This window comes from Astatotilapia calliptera, chromosome 20 (genome assembly GCF_964374335.1).
Source record: "Astatotilapia calliptera chromosome 20, fAstCal68.1, whole genome shotgun sequence".
In the NCBI taxonomy this organism is placed as follows: Eukaryota; Metazoa; Chordata; class Actinopteri; order Cichliformes; family Cichlidae; genus Astatotilapia; species Astatotilapia calliptera.
Genome location: NC_137441.1, coordinates 1,908,616 through 1,930,000, shown reverse-complemented (window position 1 = coordinate 1,930,000; position 21,385 = coordinate 1,908,616). Strand labels below are relative to the sequence as shown.

The 21,385-nt window shown below is 43.3% G+C and overlaps 1 protein-coding gene across 4 annotated transcripts in view; it reads right to left on the bottom strand.

The window, feature by feature from the left end:
* The window catches only part of LOC113013210 (IQ motif and SEC7 domain-containing protein 1-like), a 109,999-nt gene extending 88,984 nt beyond the window's left edge, over positions 1–21,015 (bottom strand). For 3 of the 4 annotated variants that reach the window (XM_080295030.1, XM_080295032.1, XM_080295034.1), the window contains exon 1: positions 18,245–21,015. In XM_080295030.1, the coding sequence (XP_080151156.1) occupies positions 18,245–18,381 (137 nt within the window). In that variant the 5' untranslated portion in view covers positions 18,382–21,015. Of the gene's footprint in view, positions 1–15,172 lie in introns of all 4 variants that reach the window. The other variant, XM_080295033.1, reaches the window with a different exon arrangement.
* Positions 21,016–21,385: the final 370 nt, after the last annotated feature.

The window sequence follows — 21,385 nt, the reverse complement described above, 5'->3', positions numbered from 1 at the left end:
ACACAAACAGAATCTGAGAGAATTTAAAGGTTTGCTGAAGGTTTTGTAAGAATGTGCTTCACTGTAAAAACAGTTCAGTCTCTTAAACAAGAAGCAGCATTTTACCAGATATTTCACAGCTGTCATGTAGACTTTTTATGCTGGAACCAGCACACTGGCTGATTCATCCTTATGCACGGGAATGTAATGCTGCCGGCTTTATCTTTGCAATAATCCTCAAAGGAAAGGTTTAGTTTCTGTCAGCATTCAGAGTTCTGCTGCTAATGCCCACTTACACCAGATCTTAGACGTCACTGTTCCAAGCAGCAGTATATCCTGCTGTGAATCTGGCAGTGTGCAAAGGATTTCATGCCAAGTTCAGACCTGAGGGTCCAAGAACTTTAGTGACCAGGTCCAAAATTCCACTTACTCTAATCAGGTCAGGTAGGGTCTTCTTTTAAAGAGTTCTGTTATACGTGCTGTAACGTCCAAACGAGCCTGTGCTATAATTGTGGCTGCCCACTGCTTCACTGAGTGAATGGGTTGAATGCAGAGAGGGATTTTCCCCACGGGGACCAATAAAGTACACTTTCTTCTTCTTTATCCATAATGCTGCTCCAAAATTTGGAATGCCGTGTGAAATATAAATAAAAACACCAAGAAAGCCCAAAGAACTGTGCAAAAGTCCTGAGCTCCAGTCATTTCTCTGTACGCTGGTTTGGTGGCTTACTTGTTGTTCCAGAGTATTTAAAAGTAGGATGGGAGGCAGAGCCTTCAGTTTTCAGGCCCCTCTTCTGTGGAACCAGCTTCCAGTTTGGATTCAGGAGACAGACACTATCTCTACTTTTAAGATTAGGCTTCAAACTTTCCTTTTTAGTCAGAGATGGATCAGGTGACCCTAAATATGTGTTTATACAGCACTTTGTATGTAAATTAGTTATTATTAATCTCTTTGTCCTGTCTTCACCCACTGACCCTCACCCCAAGCAGCTGGCCCCGCCCCTCCCTGAGCCTGGTTCTGTCTTCCTGTTAAAAGGGAGTTTTTCCTTCCCACTGTCGCCAAAGTGCTTGCTCATAGGGGGTCATACGATTGTTGGGTTTTTCTCTGTATTATTGTAAGGTCTCTACCTTACAATATAAATCATCTTAAGGTTGGTGTCATGATTTGGTGCTACATAGCTGAAGCACTGAAAAATTAATACATTTTTTATTTTTGTGCAACAAATGGTAAATGGCCTGTATTTATATAGCGCTTTACTAGTCCCTAAGGACCCCAAAGCGCTTTACATATCCAGTCATCCACCCATTCACACACACATTCACACACTGGTGATGGCAGCTACATTGTAGCCACAGCCACCCTGGGGCGCACTGACAGAGGCGAGGCTGCCAGACACTGGCGCCACCGGGCCCTCTGACCACCACCAGTAGGCAACGGGTGAAGTGTCTTGCCCAAGGACACAACGACCGAGACTGTCCAAGCCGGTGATTCAAACAAGGTGATTCCCAAAGATCTATTGGTCAAAAACTTATCTCAGTATGGAGTGCAGTGTTGTCTTGAAAAAAATTGAGGAAACTGGACAAGTGGAGGACAAAATACAAAGTGTGAGGCCTAAAAAACCTCTTTAAGATGATCCGTATCTTAAAGTCGTGTCCTTAAGAAACAGGAAAAAAATCCAGCAGTGACCTGACAGATGCATCTGGACCTTCAGCTGATCGATGTACTGTTCACTGATGTTTGCTCCCAATCATGATCAAAGGTACAGCAGTGAGTGTCTGTAATAGCTGGGGGAGGCTCTGTCATGGTTTGTGGTGTTTGAGATCTTTGATCCATCATTAAAACTAATGAAACTATGAATGCTGAAAAGGACCATCAGATTTGATCCACCATGCAACAGAGTCTGTAAAGCATCTGTTTGGCAGGAAATGATTCATTTTTCAGTATAAAAAACACACTATGACGCCAATGCAGTCGTACAAACTCTGTTTTATAAACTGTATTTCCACATCTGTTTGCATGTTCCAATAAATCACTGGATTTATTTCTAATTATTCCAAGCAAAATATGAAGAAATGACTCAAGCCTGCTGCACGGTACTGCATATTTCAGAAGAGAATCTAAAGAGAATATATTAAACTGGAGATTGGGATGCCCTGTTTGAGCTGCTGAATGGACACCATAATGGGAGATGAGACTTCGAGACTTCATGTTTAGATTCCACAGTTACTCGTTTAACTTTTGGCAAAAGAGCTTTGAGGTGCACTCGTTCACAGGATGAACGATGACTACATAATCTGCGTTGCTCTCTGTTTACTACTGATTACAATAGACGATAACAGCCTCTTGAGGGAGCTGGAGAAGTGAGTCCACAGGCCGTATGTATGAGATTCATAATAACTGATGACAGCTATTTAAAAGCCTGACATTATGCAAATAGGCTAATTTTATTTGGGAATGAGATCCCGACGTTTCAAATGGAAAATAATGCTTCCACGTGATGAAGCGGATTCTTCAGTTCATCAGTCTGTTCCCTCCTGCCGCAGTCATCCTCTCACTTCCTTTCTGACATCCAGTCTCTCTTCGGCCCATCATTTCTCTGACAGCAGACAGTTGTGCAGCGTCAGGCTTTACATTTATAGTTTAGGTTTGATGCTGTGTGCGTGCGGGGTGTGTGTGGTTGTGGATCCAGTCCTATGAAGCTCAGCAGTCTTCACTAACCCTGTTAACAGTCCCGCCTTCCTCCTCGCTGAGGAGAAGCTTGATTATGGTTCGTTAAGAAACATTCACGTCATTCCTTCGGAAATAAAAACTGACATAATGGCTCCACTCACAGCAGCGGTCCCATGTAATCAGAGTCGGGAAGGTTACTTTTCAAACGTATTCCACTACAGATCACAGATTACATGCCCCAAAATGTATTTTGTAACGTATTCCGTTACGTTACTCAATCAGACTAACGTATTCTGAATAGGACTCGGCGATATGACCCAAAATTCACATCTCGATATTTTTTTAAGCCATAAAGAACAAACAGAGAGTTCTTAGTCAAAGCTGCGTCCCAGATGTCACACAGGCACTTTTATTAACATACAGATGCAAATGAAAAAATTACTCAAAAATAAATTATGAGCATTTATTAAATAATAATGCTCCATAAATAAAAGAAAACAATGTTGTTTTTGTGCTAAACAAAGAGCTCACAACTGTGCAGTCAAAATGTAAACTAACAGACGCTGAGCGTAATAACAAAGATTTCACAGCAGCTCTGTTCACAACTTCTACTGCGCGACCGACAGCCTGGAGTTTGAAATCCTCTTCTAATCCTAATCTAACGTGTCTCTTACAGGTGCCATTTATGGTCCTTATACACACACAGTACAGTTATATTACGTTGAAGCACAGTACGTGCGCAGTAGCTCGTTAACGGAGATTTGCCGGGTTCATCTTGTTGCTGCCTGCGGGTGAAGCTATGGGGGAGAGGCGAGGCCGAGTAACGTTGTGTAAAGACAAAAGTGGACAAAAGAGAGGCAAACTTGTGGCTCCACAACTATAATTATAACGTAACATAGACTATATTGGTCAAAGGAGCTGCAAAGAAAAGCGTCTGGACTTCTTTAAGTTACTTGAAGACGTTTCACCTCTCATCCGAGAAGCTTCTTCAGTTCTAAGGTCAAATGGTGGAGAGAGAGGAATTCGCATGATAAGGTGGGACCAGGTTTCACAATGAACACACCCGAAACTCTGGCTGATTGCGACCCACACCCAGTTTCACACCTTGGCTCAGGCGATTAGAGGATCATCAGGGGGTCCTTTTGTCCCTCTGTGGGGGGAAACTCCCACTAGGTTTATATCTGGGACTCTCCACCATTTGACCTTAGAACTGAAGAAGCTTCTCGGATGAGAGGTGAAACGTCTTCAAGCAACTTAAAGAAGTCCAGACGCTTTTCTTTGCAAGTTCCTTTGACTACGATGACCTGGATGACTGAGAACCTTCACAGACTTAGACTATATCGATATAAAGGATATTGTCACATCTTATATCTCGTATAAAAATATATCGATATTTTTTAAAAACTCGATATATCGCCCAGCCCTAATTCTGAATATTTAATACTTCATATATTATCAAGCTTTTTACAACCACATGAATCTACTATTGCTGTGTGATTTATTACATTATTACATTAAATCTTAATATAAATGAGTAACAGTAGGTGGACATTAGGTAAAGCTGCACGTTTTGCAGTGATCTCGTGTAGAAAACTATTCCTCGCGTATATAAAACAGGTCCGCGGCTCCGAACCGTAGTAAAGGGACCTCTGGCTGATACGTTGGGTTCATGTCGGGCTCGTAGCTGAAAACTAGCTTTACTTTGTTGTCTGGGTCAACTTTGCTAGCGAGAGACAGAGAGAGGCGTTGAAAGGCTGCTGCAACCGAACTTATTGTTTCGGAGGAAAACACGAACACAGTGCACAGCTGTGTCTATGACAGTCCATTCTCCCTGCAGCACGCACTACACTGCCCATCAGGCTGCATGCTTTAGGGCGATGCCTGTAACACTCTGCCTGTTGCCTTCATGTTAAATAACTTTTTGAATAATAATTTTTAAAAATATTTCTTTACATCATTATGAGACGCGAGATTGAGAGACAGGCATTAAAGCTTCTTCATGCGCGTTTTGTTTGGGTTTCCACTGGTGTGGAATTAACACAAACAGAGAGGGCATAGCCGAACATATGAAACAGGAAAAGACCGCCGTGTAATCCCTTTATTTGAACAAAGTAACTGTAATCTGAATACCACCTTTTCAAACGGTAACTGTAACGGAATACAGTTACTCATATTTTATATTTGAAATACAAAATATGAGTTTAAAACCTCCACTGGCAAAGAAATGACTTCAGATGGATGTCCAGTTTTATTTGCGCACATAACAGAACTCAATGCTATTAAACAGGCACAACAACAACAAAAACCTCATCTTTTTATAATTTACCAGTCCACTGGGGAACCTTGAGTCCTTCCAGACATGCACCACAAACCAAAACAGAACAGGAATGCACCCCATCAATGCCAACGTCACTCCCAGTTCCCCTCACGCATCATAGAAGCTGCTTGGGAACAGTTTGAGGAACACAACAAAGAGATCAGAGCTTTGTCTTATTTGCCCAATCAGCTGAACACAACCAGCAACATGAAGTCCCTGCAGTTCCTCCAATGACCACTTGAGGCTAGCTCCAAAAGCCATACAGTACATCTGCTGGGCTTCACCTCCACTAACGCCATCACTCACAGAACCAGGCTAATAATATGGGTAACTGGTTTTATTGTTTTTTCTATGTAGCATTAATTAGCAAGACTTTAACTGAACCAAAGGATGTGCAGCCAGTATCCCGGTGCCAGATCTGGCAGCACAAGAGGAAACTACACAATATTAGGCATCATTTATTAGCAACAAAAGCTAATCGTGCTTATCATGGTCATGGCTATCCAGCCAAAGGCAGAACCCAGCAGTGACAAACAATATGTGCTGCAGTTTAACAGCAGAAGTGGCAGACGTTAGCATGTTCACAATTCTCCCCCAGCATAAACTCTGACACGCTGAACACAGGACACATGGTTAAGGACAGTATTTACTGCTAGTGCAGCTTCAGAGAGAAACTTTTAAAACAAAACACATAATCAAGAATTGCACTGAACCCTGAAAAGAAACGTCGTCAACGCCACATACCTTTTTTTTTTTAAATTAAAGCTCCTCTGTCTCTGCTTTCGCCACCAAACCCCCTCCTGGCTGCACTGCTAGCTGCTAAAGAGGCTAGCAAAGATCTCAGCCTGCTCACTAAATAATTGAGCGGCTGTGCACTCGAGTGCCATAACACTTCAATTCACTTCACCATAGCCCTGATGGGAACAACTTACTTTTGTTCTGTAGCCTCCACTTCTAAATTAAAAGAAATGAAATGCTAAACGGCCAATATCAGCTATACTTTGGGCTGCAAGGCAGGAAACAACACCAACACCAGCCCATCAATTCAGCCTCGAGAAGAAAGGGAATAAAACAAAGCATGTGGTGGAAATGGAGACGACAGTTTGGTGTTTGTGCTGTGAACTCTCCTCTGTAGTTTAAGTTGTGATATGTGGACATCTGAGCTGAGACGCGGTTGTGTTTTTATTGTTTTTTAGGTGAGCTGCTGGGTAAATAGGTCAAGTTATGAATTTTTCATTCTATTTACAATTTTTCTTCAGATGTGCTGAGGGTATACTGTGCAGCAGGAAAATAAATGGGGAGCAAACACTGATGAAATTGACTTTCTATATTGACTTCTGCCGGTTTTCAGTGCAGTTTTCCATGAATTCAAACCTGTGCAGAACTACATCTCCCATGTGAGCCACGTCTGCTCAGCAATGAATATTACACTGCAAATCAGCACAGACAGATCTTTGACTGGAGCTGTACTCAGATCCTAGCGTAACATTTGTCAGTAAGTTAAAAATACAAATCTCTGGAAGCCACACTGGAGCTTAAAATGAAACCAGTTATCTGCTGTCCATCTGTGGCAGCTATATTTGACTTTCTCAAAAAAACACGACATTTTTTCCAAGAACCAAAGCATGAAAATATAATGCATAAGCTTTATATGCCTGTATAACAAATGCAGGGCTGAAAGCAACGGTTGCTTTCATTTCTGTACAGTTATTTCTTCAAGTTGTTTCCATGCAATTATTTTTCATTGAACTCTCTCTTTCAAAACTCAAATGGAAAACCTACAGAGAAGAACTGCAGGAACAAAACGCATGGATGAAACTTTATTTGAAGGCGTTTGTTTAGCTAAATCAGTTCACATATCACTCAAAAATCACATATTTTCCTCATCCTGTTATCTGAAGCTGTGGCTGTTTCAGACTCTAACCCACTGCAGTTCCTGAAGCCTCCGAGCGGCCAAACTGTGATAGTTTTAGTCGCTTCTGAGATAATGAAGTATCTCTTGCTATAATGATGCTGTTGATGGAATTCTGAATAATAAGCACTTGTGAAACTTGCCTGAAATCTACCCAAACTACCTGTGCTTACCACTGCTGCAAAAACTATTGGTTACAGTCATGACTAGGGATGGGTACCGGTGTCCGGTGCCATGATGGCACCGGTTCTGACATAAACGGTAGTAACCAGACCGAAAAGCAGCGCACATTTCGGTGCTTTATTTCGGTGCTTTTTTTCCCTGAGCTGTGATACACTTTAGATTCTAGCCAATCATTTTACGTTTCCGAGGATAGTAGGCGGGGCCAGGTACGTACGTTCTGTTAAAGCAGAGCTACAGATTAAAAATGCCCAAGGCGAAGCGGTCAAAAGTCTGGCTGTACTTCACAGCAAAAGATGCAAACTCAGCAGCAACAAGTGCTTTAAGCTGATACTGTGATACTGTCAAAGGAGGTAGCACCTCAAATCCGATGAAACACCTGGCGACGCATAGCGTTTTTTTTAAAAGCCCAGAAATGCGCCGTATTTGATAGCTTGCTGCAAGACCTCACACCGAGCGCATCTACTGCGGGTGGGTTGCCTGTTAGCTGACCCGGAGTTAGCAACATCCCCCAAAAACACGAAGAGGAGAGTCCTGGCCCCTAGCCCTGCCAGTGTAGCAGAAATGATGACGGATGATGATGCAGCAGCAGCCGTTCTTCTCTGCGTGAGTAGCTAATTTACGTTGAGTAGGCTAACCACGTTATTACATTAATGCATGTAAGGTGAACTAGCAAACACCATCATATCTACATGCAGCTGTCTTCTTGTTTGATGGCAGATGCTCCCTTCACCCTGGCTAAAAAGGCTAAAATGACCAAAGAAAAAGTGGAAAACAGTTAAACATGAGAGGTTTTTGGACAAAGTTTGTGTTTTTTCCATTGTTTAAGCACTGCTTCCAGCCAAGAGTGATACCATATATGCCCCATAGCTGCAGAAAAGGCACACATTGTTATATTTTTACAAAAAACAGCTGAACATGAGAGGTTTTTGGACCAATTTTGTGTTCTCCATTCTTTAAGCACCGGTTTGAGCACCGTTTGAGCACCGGCACCGTTTCAAAAGTACCGATTTGGCACCGGTATCGGATAAAACCTAAACAATACCCATCCCTAGTCATGACTGATTAATCTACTGAATGCTAATTATGACTTTCATAGCTGCAAAAGGCAAATTGATTGACTTTCCAGTGGTTTACTGCAAAGGCCCTCCTGCAAAGAAAGCTAAACAGAAAAACGGCGGGAGCACTTCCAAGCTAACGAAAACCAGCGTACCCAACAACGGAATCCAGGAAGTCGAGAAAACTTCGTCAAACTTGTCAGACGGCTGTAAAAGGGTTTGACCCGAGTTATTCACAACCTTCTGATGTTACAATAAAGTTACAGTCAGTAATTAGAAAAAGAGCGCGGTTGGAAGATGAGAGGCGTGAGAGGCGGGCACTCTGACTTTTGCGACTCTGTTTCTGGGAGTGATTTCAATCAAATGCACAAACATAGTAACATTTGTGGCACACAGTTTTCTGCTAATTGTGCCTATGTCTAATGGCACACAAATGCATGTATTATTTTTTTCAACTGACACTGAAATGAAACAAGTGTTTACCTGTAACAGGAACCAGATGTGAGCTCTGTTTGCCACATTTAGGGATCCTGGCCTTTAGTCCGTGGATGCTAACAGACCGATCATGCAGACACAATCAGACACAATCTGACTCACAGTGATTCGGGCTGGGAGTGGCCCCTGTTTCTCAGAGCATTTTGTTTATGATGCCATAAATGTGGTTTAATAATATATGAAAAGAATAATGATACCAACGTTCACACTGGGGGGCGCTGTAGGGAGGGTTATAAAAACAAAAACACTTATCCCAGAACAGCTAGCACGATACATCTGTGGGCTTTCAGAAGATGTGAAAACAATGAGAACAATAAGATCATGATGCGTTCGCTGACCTCACGCGAATCTCCAGACGCTGCTGCTGGGTGGAATATGTTTGTGGACTATTTTTAGTGAGTTAAGAAAACCCAGTGTGGAGTCTGCCTTAACTCATCTGTCTTTTTTCATCTTGATGCTTTTTCTGACAGCATGCCGGTTCTCTGACGAGAATGAAATGTGATTCCAACCCCCGGATGATGCAGACTCACATCAGCCATGTGGGGACACCAGGCCCGCTGCCTGCTTTGCTTCAGTTATTTGAGCCGTGTGATGATTCGACTCCAACACACCTGAAGTAGGTCAGACGAACTGTTGGAGCGTCCTGCCTACGCTGCTTAAAAGGAATCTTTTCTTGAAGTCACAGACTAATTTGGGAAATCACGTCACTCATTCTTTAACCGAGGACGACTTTTTCATGTCTTGCTTTCAAAATACTTCCAGATGAATTCACAGCTATCGTGATGTTTTCTCTGTGTTTGTTATTTGACACAGAGGACACAAAATGGAAACGGGACCTGTCACTGTTAAATTGTTCCTCGGTGGTTCCAATTTCAAATAACTGCTGTGAGTCTTTAGCGGCTCCTCGGGGTCCCGGGCCTCTGGGCAGGCACTGCTCTGTCTGGTTAGCAATCCAGCCTCAGCCCAAGCTAACTCCAGCCTCGTCATTTCTCCCTCTTTGTCTGAGCGCCATTGAAAACATCTTGAGAAAGCATAAAAGATGCAGGATGCTGGAACAGGCAAATGGCTCTTTTATGCCCCAGTTGCTTCAGTGTGCTGGTGTTGCTGGTCGCCTCCCAGCAGCTGCAGCTCAGTACAATCTTCCTCAGCTGAAGAGGACGAGGGAGCAGAGCTGCTGCGCTCCTGCGTTTGCAGTATTTAACACGAATTCATGTTTGATTCAAAACGAGTTGCAAATTTATTCAGCTGCTCCACACGACTCTGCTTGATAAGGGTGGGGGGGGATCACTCTACTTCTAAGGACCGTGATAGATAAAAATGCACTCCTCAGCAGCCGCCTGTCATAGCGACACTCTAACCTCAGTCTAAACACTCTTCTGATCACGTCTACACTTATAATCTCCAGAACAGCAACGCAGTGTGATTTCTATCCCACAGATCAATGACAGTAATCATCTTAATGAGAGATATGGGTCATTTCACAGAAAATGAGAATAATCCGTGAAATTGTAAGAATTCGGATCAAAACCACAATCGTTCCACCCAGTCGCCAACGTTCCCTCTAAGCTGCGTGCGTGCACATGAACCTGAATTTAAATTAACATTAAAACTTTAACAATTCTGTTTTGCAGTGTTAGTCAGTGACTGGCTGCTCCCGTATGGGATCAGAGCGATGCCACCTTATCACATAGTCCAGCCAATCACGCGATTCACATTCGTATATACGCAGCTAAGCGTTGACAGGCTATGACAGCGTCCTTATGTGCCGGTGTTTTAGCAAAGCGGCTGATGTGGAGTGAAGCCACGTTAATGACAACGTGTACAACCATTGGAGATGTGAGCAGGACAGACGGAACAACTGACGGGAAAAGTGTGGACTTTATACCAGTTTTTAAATTGCGTTGATCGGCCACGTAAAACCAGAGTTGTGATAAAATATCTGCAATGTTTGTTTTTCTTCCTGAATACTGTCGTTGTTTATATTTACTGCGGGAAGAAAACGCTGGAAAGCCTGTGAACAAAGATGAAAGCAAAAACACCCCGCCCTTTCCTATTGGTGGAAAAATGTACCATGTCGACCAATCAAAAAATGATATGGCAACATGGCCTTTAAATGTTTAGGGAGGGGAAAGTTTTAGGAGTGACGGCGTGTTTGAGATGTGAGAGATTTGAGACGTTTAGCACAAATCTTGTGTAGTTAGTGTGTAGTCAGTGTGTAGTTAGTGTGTAGTTAGTGTGTAGTGTAGTCAATAGTTTTGTTGTGTGTCAGAACAATGAGGCGACTGCTGAGTGTTACAGCAGTGACACATCTGCTGCTGTCAGGCCTGCAGGTATCAGGCTGTTGTTCTCCTTCATCTCATAGTGGACAGAAATGATTTTTTGGAGCGGCACAAATAATTTGTGTGGCATCAGATTTGATGCAGAACAGCTGATTGTTCTGATTGATGTGTTTTCAAAATTGGAGTTCAAGTTATTTTTACTTCCAATACCCATGTGGAAAATAAATAGAAAAACTTATAAAAGACTTGCATCAGATTTGGCTTGCTTCATATAGTTTATCATATAAGGCTTATATGATTTACTCATGAAAGTGGCCACTTTCTCATTACTTTCATATGTTAATTAATTTTTCAAGGGATCCCATATCTGTTTTCACAAACTATAAGATTTATATATATCTTTTCCATATGGGTAGTGTTAACATACTACAGGTCATGAACAAGATTCTTTTAAAATTTTTTTTTTTTTAAGACTTAAGGCAATTTTATTTATTTCTTCAATAGCAGCATGTAATTTCAGGTTTTAATAACCTGAAAAACCTAACCTAAAAAAAAAAACCTAAAAAAAAATAAATAAATAAAAATTTCATTGTAAGTGGGATAAAGCAGTTAATTAAAAGTAGTCTAACATAAATGTAAATGCTGTAATTAGATTATTTTAATAAACATGTGACTTGGATGGATTGGATGCTGGCGTGACCACAGTGCACACGTCTGCTGTTGCTCACATGGGTCCAAGGGACGCTCAGGGAGTTAGTGTGCTCGCTCAGACACATGAAACATTAGAGGGAACATTAGAGGGAACTTTGCCAGTCGGTGAACTAAAGCCTGCAATTAGGTGGGAAAAAAATGGGAAAAATCCTGTATGTGGTCAGAGATAACAGCACATTTAGCATGTGGCTAAATAACAGAGGTGGGTTCGGGAAAAGCAACTGTTGTAAAACCAAATCCAAGAAGAATCTGAATCATTTCCTCTGGTGATCTCTGCAGAGATGAAAACAAAACACGAGAAGTCTGACGCACATGTAACCTTTAATCACTGGCAAATGTTCAGAATGGACACGAGAATGAGTCTAAGCTGCACCACCCGTAATCATAAGCCCAACAGCACGTCTAACTCCAGGTAATCAGAACATTTCTTTGAATTGTTGTCTCAGCTCTCACCAATCAAACAAAACAATCTCATCTAAAAAGTTCTGAAACTTCAAAAATGTTAAATCAAAAAAAGCACGTTTTCCTTTGTTGGAGACTGAAATTTAACTGTTTTACAGAATGTCTCATATAAGTGTTAGGGTTACAGTGGGGCAAAAAAGTATTTAGTCAGCCACCGATTGTGCAAGTTCCCCCACCTAAAATGATGACAGAGGTCAGTAATTTGCACCAGAGGTACACTTCAACTGTGAGAGACAGAATGTGAAAAATAAATCCATGAATCCACATGGTAGGATTTGTAAAGAATTTATTCGTAAATCAGGGTGGAAAATAAGTATTTGGTCAATAACAAAAATACAACTCAATACTTTGTAACATAACCTTTGTTGGCAATAACAGAGGTCAAACGTTTACTATAGGTCTTTACCAGGTTTGCACACACAGTAGCTGGTATTTTGGCCCATTCCTCCTGCAGATCTTCTCGAGAGCAGTGATGTTTTGGGGCTGTCGCCGAGCAACACGGACTTTCAACTCCCGCCACAGATTTTCTATGGGGTTGAGGTCTGGAGACTGGCTAGGCCACTCCGGGACTTTCAAATGCTTCTTACGGAGCCACTCCTTTGTTGCCCGGGCGGTGTGTTTTGGATCATTGTCATGTTGGAAGACCCAGCCTCGTTTCATCTTCAAAGTTCTCACTGATGGAAGGAGGTTTTGGCTCAAAATCTCACGATACATGGCCCCATTCATTCTGTCCTTAACACGGATCAGTCGTCCTGTCCCCTTGGCAGAAAAACAGCCCCATAGCATGATGTTTCCACCCCCATGCTTCACAGTAGGTATGGTGTTCTTGGGATGCAACTCAGTATTCTTCTTCCTCCAAACACGACGAGTTGAGTTTATACCAAAAAGTTCTACTTTGGTTTCATCTGACCACATGACATTCTCCCAATCCTCTGCTGTATCATCCATGTGCTCTCTGGCAAACTTCAGACGGGCCTGGACATGCACTGGCTTCAGCAGCGGAACACGTCTGGCACTGCGGGATTTGATTCCCTGCCGTTGTAGTGTGTTACTGATGGTGACCTTTGTTACTTTGGTCCCAGCTCTCTGCAGGTCATTCACCAGGTCCCCCCGTGTGGTTCTGGGATCTTTGCTCACCGTTCTCATGATCATTTTGACCCCACGGGATGAGATCTTGCGTGGAGCCCCAGATCAAGGGAGATTATCAGTGGTCTTGTATGTCTTCCATTTTCTGATGATTGCTCCCACAGTTGATTTTTTTCACTCCAAGCTGCTTGCCTATTGTAGATTCACTCTTCCCAGTCTGGTGCAGGTCTACAATACTTTTCCTGGTGTCCTTCGAAAGCTCTTTGGTCTTGGCCATGGCGGAGTTTGGAGTCTGACTGTTTGAGGCTGTGGACAGGTGTCTTTTATACAGATGATGAGTTCAAACAGGTGCCATTCATACAGGTAACGAGTGGGGGACAGAAAAGCTTCTTACAGAAGACGTTACAGGTCTGTGAGAGCCAGAGATTTTCCTTGTTTGAGGTGACCAAATACTTATTTTCCACCCTGATTTACCAATAAATTCTTTACAGATCCTACCATGTGGATTCATGGATTTTTTTGTTCACATTCTGTCTCTCACAGTTGAAGTGTACCTCTGGTGCAAATTACTGACCTCTGTCATCATTTTAAGTGGGGGAACTTGCACAATCGGTGGCTGACTAAATACTTTTTTGCCCCACTGTACCTTAACTCATCTAAGGTTACTCTGACCCTAATATTTGTCCTTTTTGTTTCCTTGAGTTTAAGTTAAAGGGGTGCACAGCCGGGTGCAACACAGGTGAGTTAGTCGGGTGGGTATCACTTTTAATGGAGAGATAAAGCAACCACAAGAAACGAGAGAGAGGAGGAGCAGAGGGGTGACAAAGGGACCAGTGAGGACCAGAGGAGAATCAGGAAGATCCAGTGGACCTCCTACGACTGCCCATCTAACTTTCACTAAATCACACTCTCTTAACAACTAACTTAAAGTCTATTATCTCACGTGAAACTTAGAGTTTCCTTCAGCTTTTCACAACCAAACCTACACCTAAGCTCAACCTCCACCTATTTCCAACATGACTCTTACACAGCCTAACAATGAAGTAAAATTAGTCTGACCCCAAACAAGTTTTTAACCTTGGATTCAGTTGAAATCTTATCGTAATCTTAACCTCCATCAAAAACGATCCTTCTCGCCCAAATCTTTCCCTTACTTCACTCTGTAAGCTCACATTATGATAATGCTTACATGAGTGAACATCGCCACGTCGTCTCATTGAACTGGACACCGCGAGGGGTTCGTGCCCGCTGTGACACACGATGATCTGGACTAACGTGGTTCCTTACTGGTCGCTCGTCACTTTGTAAGCTCTTAAATGGCTAACCTGCTAGCTCTGTATTAAGCATTTTAATGTAGTAGCAACCAACTTGTCCCCGATGGAGAAAATCATGAAAATAACAAACATGAGGTTTCCTCTTTGCTTCACACAGACATCCTTCTCCTACGTCCTTCATCAAGTTAGTGAAGTTTCAGTTTTTTGTACTGTCTCTCACTACAGTCGGTCTTCCCGATTAAACCTGAAATTAATCACAAAGCAAACCAGTGCGAGCACAGTGCAAGTTACCCCCAAACAGCACATCTGAAGGTCTTTCCAAAGTGACGACTGTCCTCTCGTTCCACAAAACGATCCTCACACACTCCAAACTCACCACAACCTGATCTTAAACCAGCCTCAAACCAACAAATCAGTCATGTGAATGATTTCTATGATGACTTGCTTTTTTAATCCCAAACAATAAAACCACTAATGAACACACACACACACACACACACACACACACACACACACACACACACACACACACACACACACACACAGTATAGTTAAACCCTACACAGCACAAACACTCAGCATAGATTTAAATGCAATTAATTTACCCCTCCACACACACACACTCACACATGCACGCACGCACGCACACACACACACACACACACACACACACACTCACACATGCACGCACGCACACACACTCCTATTATTAGCAGCCAGATGCAGCAGCAGCAGCAGAGCTTCTTACCGTTGTGAAGACAATGGAGACGCCTTCCATTCATTTACACTGGAGAGAATAACACACACATACACACAGACACACACACGCCTCCAGACATACACCTCTCCCTATCACTTGCGTGCACTGTCTCCTCCTCCTCCTTCTTCTTCTGCTTTATTTCCTGAGCCTGCCCTGCCTTTACTCCTTTCTTCCCTCACCCCTTTTCCCTCTCTCTCCTCTCTCACCTCCCCTCTTTGCTTTGTCTACCTCTCTCGCCCAGCCACTCCCCCAACTCCTCCTCCTCCTGTGCCTGCCTACCCCTCTCTCCTTTCCTCCCTTCTCTCTCTCCGCCTTTCCTTTTAACCTCTGTCCTCCTTTCCTTTCCACCTCGCTCTCCTTCTCTGCCCGCTCTCTGCCTGCCTCTCTCGCCCCTCTCTCTGGGTGTATCCTCCATGGAGATGCATGGCTGCTTTCTTGACAGCCTCTCCTCCACGTGTCTGCTTGCATGTGAATGTGTGTGTGTTTTCACTCTCTGCTGCACACACTTAGCCTGTCAGTCACATTCATGTGTACTCAGCCATTCTTGCAGACACACAAAGCAATATTCCTTTGGTCCCAGCAGTGTGTGCACTCATCTGACCGCTGCCTGCTCCTGACACACACACACACACACACACACACACACACACACACACACACACACACACACACACACACACACACACACACACACACACACACAGGCATACGAGTGGGTAAGGGCTCCAAATTGATGCGTGCATCATGGCTACGTGATCACTGAAGATGTATGCGGCAGGCAGAATTAGCATGCATGCTTCTGAACAGACTCGTGCAGAGCGCCTGGGTGACAGGTGTGGCTGAGTTTGGGGCTGTGAGCCTCAGTGATGTGACTGCAGACTGGAAATGCTGCGGCCTGTTCACCAGGAAACTGCTCGGCTCCATCTGCAGCGCAGACAGCTGAGAAAAAAACCTAAAAAACAAACGGCTTGTCTTCTTCTACCTGCTCCTTTGCTTTATTTTCACCTGTTTCGCACACATCTCCTCCCCTCCTTCGCTATAGACCTTTATCCTGTTTGCTCCGCCCATCCTTGCTAAATCTGTGTCACCTTCCCTTTCTTTCCTGTGTCCTCACTCTTTTTCCCTTCTGTCCTGTATTTTCTGCAACTCCTCTTTTCTTTCCAGCCAGTGTTGTGCAGCATCAGCCACAGGCAGCGTCTGCACAATATATGATTAACACCTTACTCACTAAAGTAAGCTTAGAATGAAATACAAAGTCTAGTTAATTAAAATACAAATTTTCCCTGACCTTTTAAAACCTCAAATGATCAGCTGAAGCATCCATCGGTTCAGTTTCTTGATTGTTTATCAATTCGGGGGTCACGGGGGCGTGTCTCTGTTCCAGCCGTATGCAGCTCCGTGCTTCCCTCCTCTTTGTCCTGTCCTTCCACCTTTACCTTCTGAAGTCCTCCTGCTCCTTCTTATCTGATGTCTCTTCAGTTTTTTCCTTTCCATCTGTTACACGCCCGTGCCTTTGTTCATTTTCTGTCTGCTCATGCCCTTGTCTCTCATTTCTACTTTCTCCGCCTCATACTTCTTTACGCTACAACCCAATCCCCATCCCTAAGCTACACAAGCAATTCCTTTATTCATGGATTATGCTTCTAGCTCAGAGTCTAGCACTGCAGACGTGAGGAGGAAACAGCAGCAGAAGATGCATCAAGTAATGAAATTAGAAGATGTGTTCAAAGAGAGACAAGATATTCTGTGTCAGTCAGATTTTACAGACTTTTGTTGTTTGATCCAAACACCTGCACAGTTTATTTATTAAACACATCTTGGGATATTTTAGTGAACCAGGGCAGAGGAAGCAAGCTCGTTTTTCCACTTCTACTATGATATGACGTCATATGAAGACTACAAATACCCAGATCATGTTTCTATGTAAGCCCTGCGACAGACTGGCGACCTGTCCAGGGTGGACCCCGCCTCTCGCTCTATGACGGCTGGGATTGGCTCCAGCGCCCCCCGCGACCCTGAAAAGGATAAGTGGAAGCGAATGGATGGATGGATGGATGTTTCTATGTAATAGATTACTTTTTAACTTCAATGCGTTTTAAATCTTTTTCATCAGAAAAGTTAAAGAGAGGTGTGGAGCAGGGAAATTATTTTACTGCTATTGTTAAATAATCATCATCATTACCATTGCATTAATAATAGAATCTGCAGCATTGATATTGCATTCAGAGGTTTAAACAGTGTGTGTGTCTTTTAGAAAGACTAAGTTGCAGGAGTTGACAGGAAGTTGCAGAAGGCTTTGCAGAACTGAAACCGAAAGTCATTCTGAGCAGGTTAGACGAGGCTATTTGAATTACTAGGTTATTCAAATTGTCTGTTATACTTTTATATTCTTTTATTAAGCTCTTAGTAGAGGTTCTTGATTAAAACATTTATTCAACATAGTACATGTAGTTTCAGTTAGGTTATTACACATAAGGATGAGCCTCTGGTCTGGTAAAAGGTCAGAAGTGCAACGGGTGAGATGAGAGAGCATTTGAGGACGACACACACACACACACACACACACACACACACACACACTCAGTTAGAGAGAATCATTTATAGGTGGAAGTTTAATCATGTTTTGACGTGTGTATATATTCTGTCTGTGACGTATGAAGGGGCGTCATTAATTCAAACCCTGATGCTATAAAATCTGTGTATGCTTTGATTAAGTCGAAGATCAATTCCGGTCTGCATACAGAATGGTCTTCCCACGCGTGTATTCATTAAAATCAATTGTTTGACCAAGATCTTCTGGACCTGGTTGTTTGTACTCTCCTTCCTCAATTATGTGAACCTTAACAGAGGTCAACTTTTCACAGAAATTTAATTTACCCCCCCAAAAATCAGTGAAGGCCGCAGCATCCGTCTGGATGTGAGGTCGGAACTGAAGAAAACAGCAGCAAGGAGGAAGAGGCAGAGAAGGTGGGGGCAGGGAAAAGATGCAAGGTCACAGGAGGGTCTCAGGTCATAAATAATGAACTCAGGGTTCAAAGGTCAGCCAGATGGTCCTCCTACCTGCGGAGAGGTGTCCAAGTCCCGGAGGAGCGCAGGCAGAACAGAGGGCAAAGGTCGCAGACGGCCTGCACACTGAACATCCCAGTGAGCTGTTGATTCACCTGCCTTCTGTTTCCCCAAAATCCTTGTGATGACATCACTAACCTGTCATCTCCATGTCAGGTGTTAGTGCCACACACACACACACACACACACACACACACACCTGCTCCGTCTCCATGTTGGAGACTTTTCATCTTTCCCACTGTGAGCTTCCTCTCAAATCCTCCTGTTTCACTCCAGCATGGCGGCTGCAGTCTCATCGCACCTGTCACTCATCAACAATCATCTGACGAAACAACCAGCTGTTGTTGAAAAAGGCAGATATTTACCTGTTAAACTGATTTTCTCTAAAAGAGTGATTGTGGATTATTTCCTTTCAAGTTCCACTTCCTAAAGAAGCTGCAGGTCAGGGGACGACGCTCCTATAAGGAATGGTCTTCCTGGAGGCTGCGCACAGACGAAATGAGTTTACATCCAGGGGTTTCCATGGTTTCCCTGGAGGTGCTGATTGGCGGTGCACACGGATCTGTTTCCCTGCTGCGTGCCCTTGGAGAGGGAGGCGCGGGCAGGGGTGCCGGGTGTTTTTCCAGCCGGTGTCACGTCTTTCTGTTGATGAATCCCGTCTTATCTGCCGAAAGCACGCTGTGAGAGTCAGTTTGTCAGTCAGATCGGCCGACAGTAAGTCAGCGAGACTCTAATGAAGGCGGTGACTCAGAAAGTGAAGCTGAGGTGTGTTTTTTGAGTGTTCCGAACAAATGTGACAAAGTTTCCATTGGAAAATAAGTTAGTTCTCCTGCAGCACTGCTAGAATGACTGGCTGTGTGGAAAACAGAATTTTAGGACACGTATACTGAATCTGATTAAAGCACACCATCATGATGAACACTACTCGAGCTTTGAATTTTAATTATTCAAATAGTCAAATTCCTATCATCTTAAAAAAAGGCTGAAATATTTACAGAAGGAAGGACTTCCTCCCCGCTGGAGCAAACGAACTATAATTAGAGTTATATTTAACACGTACAATTACCTTTTACATACATTTCTACATGCTTCGTTTTTAATCAGAATTACAATCAGCCTGGGTTTCTCAAATTTTATTTTTTCTGTTGCTTGACTTTATCACTCAGGACTCCACCAGTGAGTCTCTATGTTTGTAGTTATTTAGATCAGTGTCAAAGAGCTGAACTTGAACTTATCTAGAGAAACACCTGATAATCGGTTAATCATTGGACTCTGTTAAAGCAGAGCTGGGTAGAGCTTTTTGTTGTCATATATGATGGTGTCATTAACACTTGTGGGATTTTAGCTGCTGGTGAGATAAAAGAACCAACTTCACGATTAATAAAGACACTTGCAGAATTATTGTGAAATGGAAATAATATACAGCGAGTTATATTAGCTGCCCAGTCAGTAATATTAACGTCTATGGCTAAAGCTGGCCTGCAAACTCAGCATTGACGGGGATCCAGTAGGTTGTCATCAGCCTTCAAACTCAGTGCTGTCTGATTTCAAACATTTGCACATGTGCTCGTGTATCTGCTCAGTCATTAAGGGTTCAGAGAGGCTTGAGCTGACAAAAGCATGTCGCTTAACACGAAGGCAGACAGGAACTATTGACCTGCATTGCTAACTGCCCCAGCTGGCATGTAGTTCACTGATTCTGGGACAAGAAAACAAGAAGAATCAGCCACAGTCTCTGCAGACAGCTCTCACTGCAGAGGCCTGGTAAGTCGCTGTAAGCTAACAGGCAGGAAGATTTAATCCTTGTGGGAAGCTGCAGCTTGTGGCTACAGATTAGCTACTTTGCTGGCAGATATTTTGCACAAACCTTGCTTGGCTGTTGAAATTTAGTCAAAGTCCCCGAAAGGCAAAAACCCGAGTACACAAAGCACCAAATCAGACTATTTATTACCCATCTTCCACTCGTCTGTCCATCATGATTAGCTGGCTACAGATTAGCTGCATCGTTAGCGGGTGAACCATCTATTAAAACTCGTTCAGTTTAAAGTCACTGAAAGACACGTGAGGCCACAAGGAGTGTGTCCAGAAAAGTACAAATATCACTCGTTCATCTCCTTTAAATTCACGTTCACCTGCAGTCCTCTGTCAGCACTGTCACACTTCTGAGTCACTGATCAGCTCATTAGGAATGAGTGTGTGTTGGCAGGATGAGTCAGCAGGATGAGTCGGGAAGTAGAAACGGTCACAAAAGATGACAATTTTAGTCACATAAAGAGCTCGAGCAGTAAGTGCAGGGCCGGCTGCGGTCTGAAGGTGACCGCCTTCCCTTCCTCGTACTTTCTGAATTCAGGACTTGCTGCTTCTCCCCTCAGCAGGTTTTAACGACTCGACAGGAACAAACTCCAGTGAGGTTGTTGAAAATCCAATTTGATCCAGAGATTGAGAGAAAAAAGTGCTGATGTGCTCCTCCTAAAGCGTGAACGAGTTCGATCTGTTTCTCTCTGCCCACCCTCCTGCTACCTCCTCCTTTTCTCTCTCACTAAGACTTTAATTGAATTAGCTCTCACTTGCAGGCTCAGTTCACCTCCCCTTGACCCTCAGAGCCATGACTGGCACTCGGAGCTCTTTTCTCATATGAGATAATAATCATGATTTAAGGCTTCAATGCTATTATCACTTTTTCATTCCAGTAGTGTTGATATTGTTTTTGACTGAATTTATTCTACCAAGAAGTCATTGTGATGCATCCGTGTCTCCTCTGCCAAAGATAGCCATAAAGTCGCTCTACAACAGGAACTAATCAGGATAAATTTCTTTATGTAAGACGAGTGCAGTAACATGCCCACAGCTATGGTGCCTCTGCAAGCCACTCTGCAACCCTGCACCGCTGCTCTTTTCATGGCTGAATCGATGTCATATCTGTTGTCATTGACGACTAGTGTGTGCTGTTCTGTGGTTTTTCTGCTGCCTGATGTGTTCACAGCATGACTGTAGAGGAGCCACGAGATCCGAGAACAGAGCGTTACCCCCCAAATATAGATCACTGCAAATGGAAACAGTCTAAAGATGTTTAGTCACACTCTGAGCTGTTCCCAGCCCAGTCCACAGATCTCTACAGCATGTCATGGATCATCT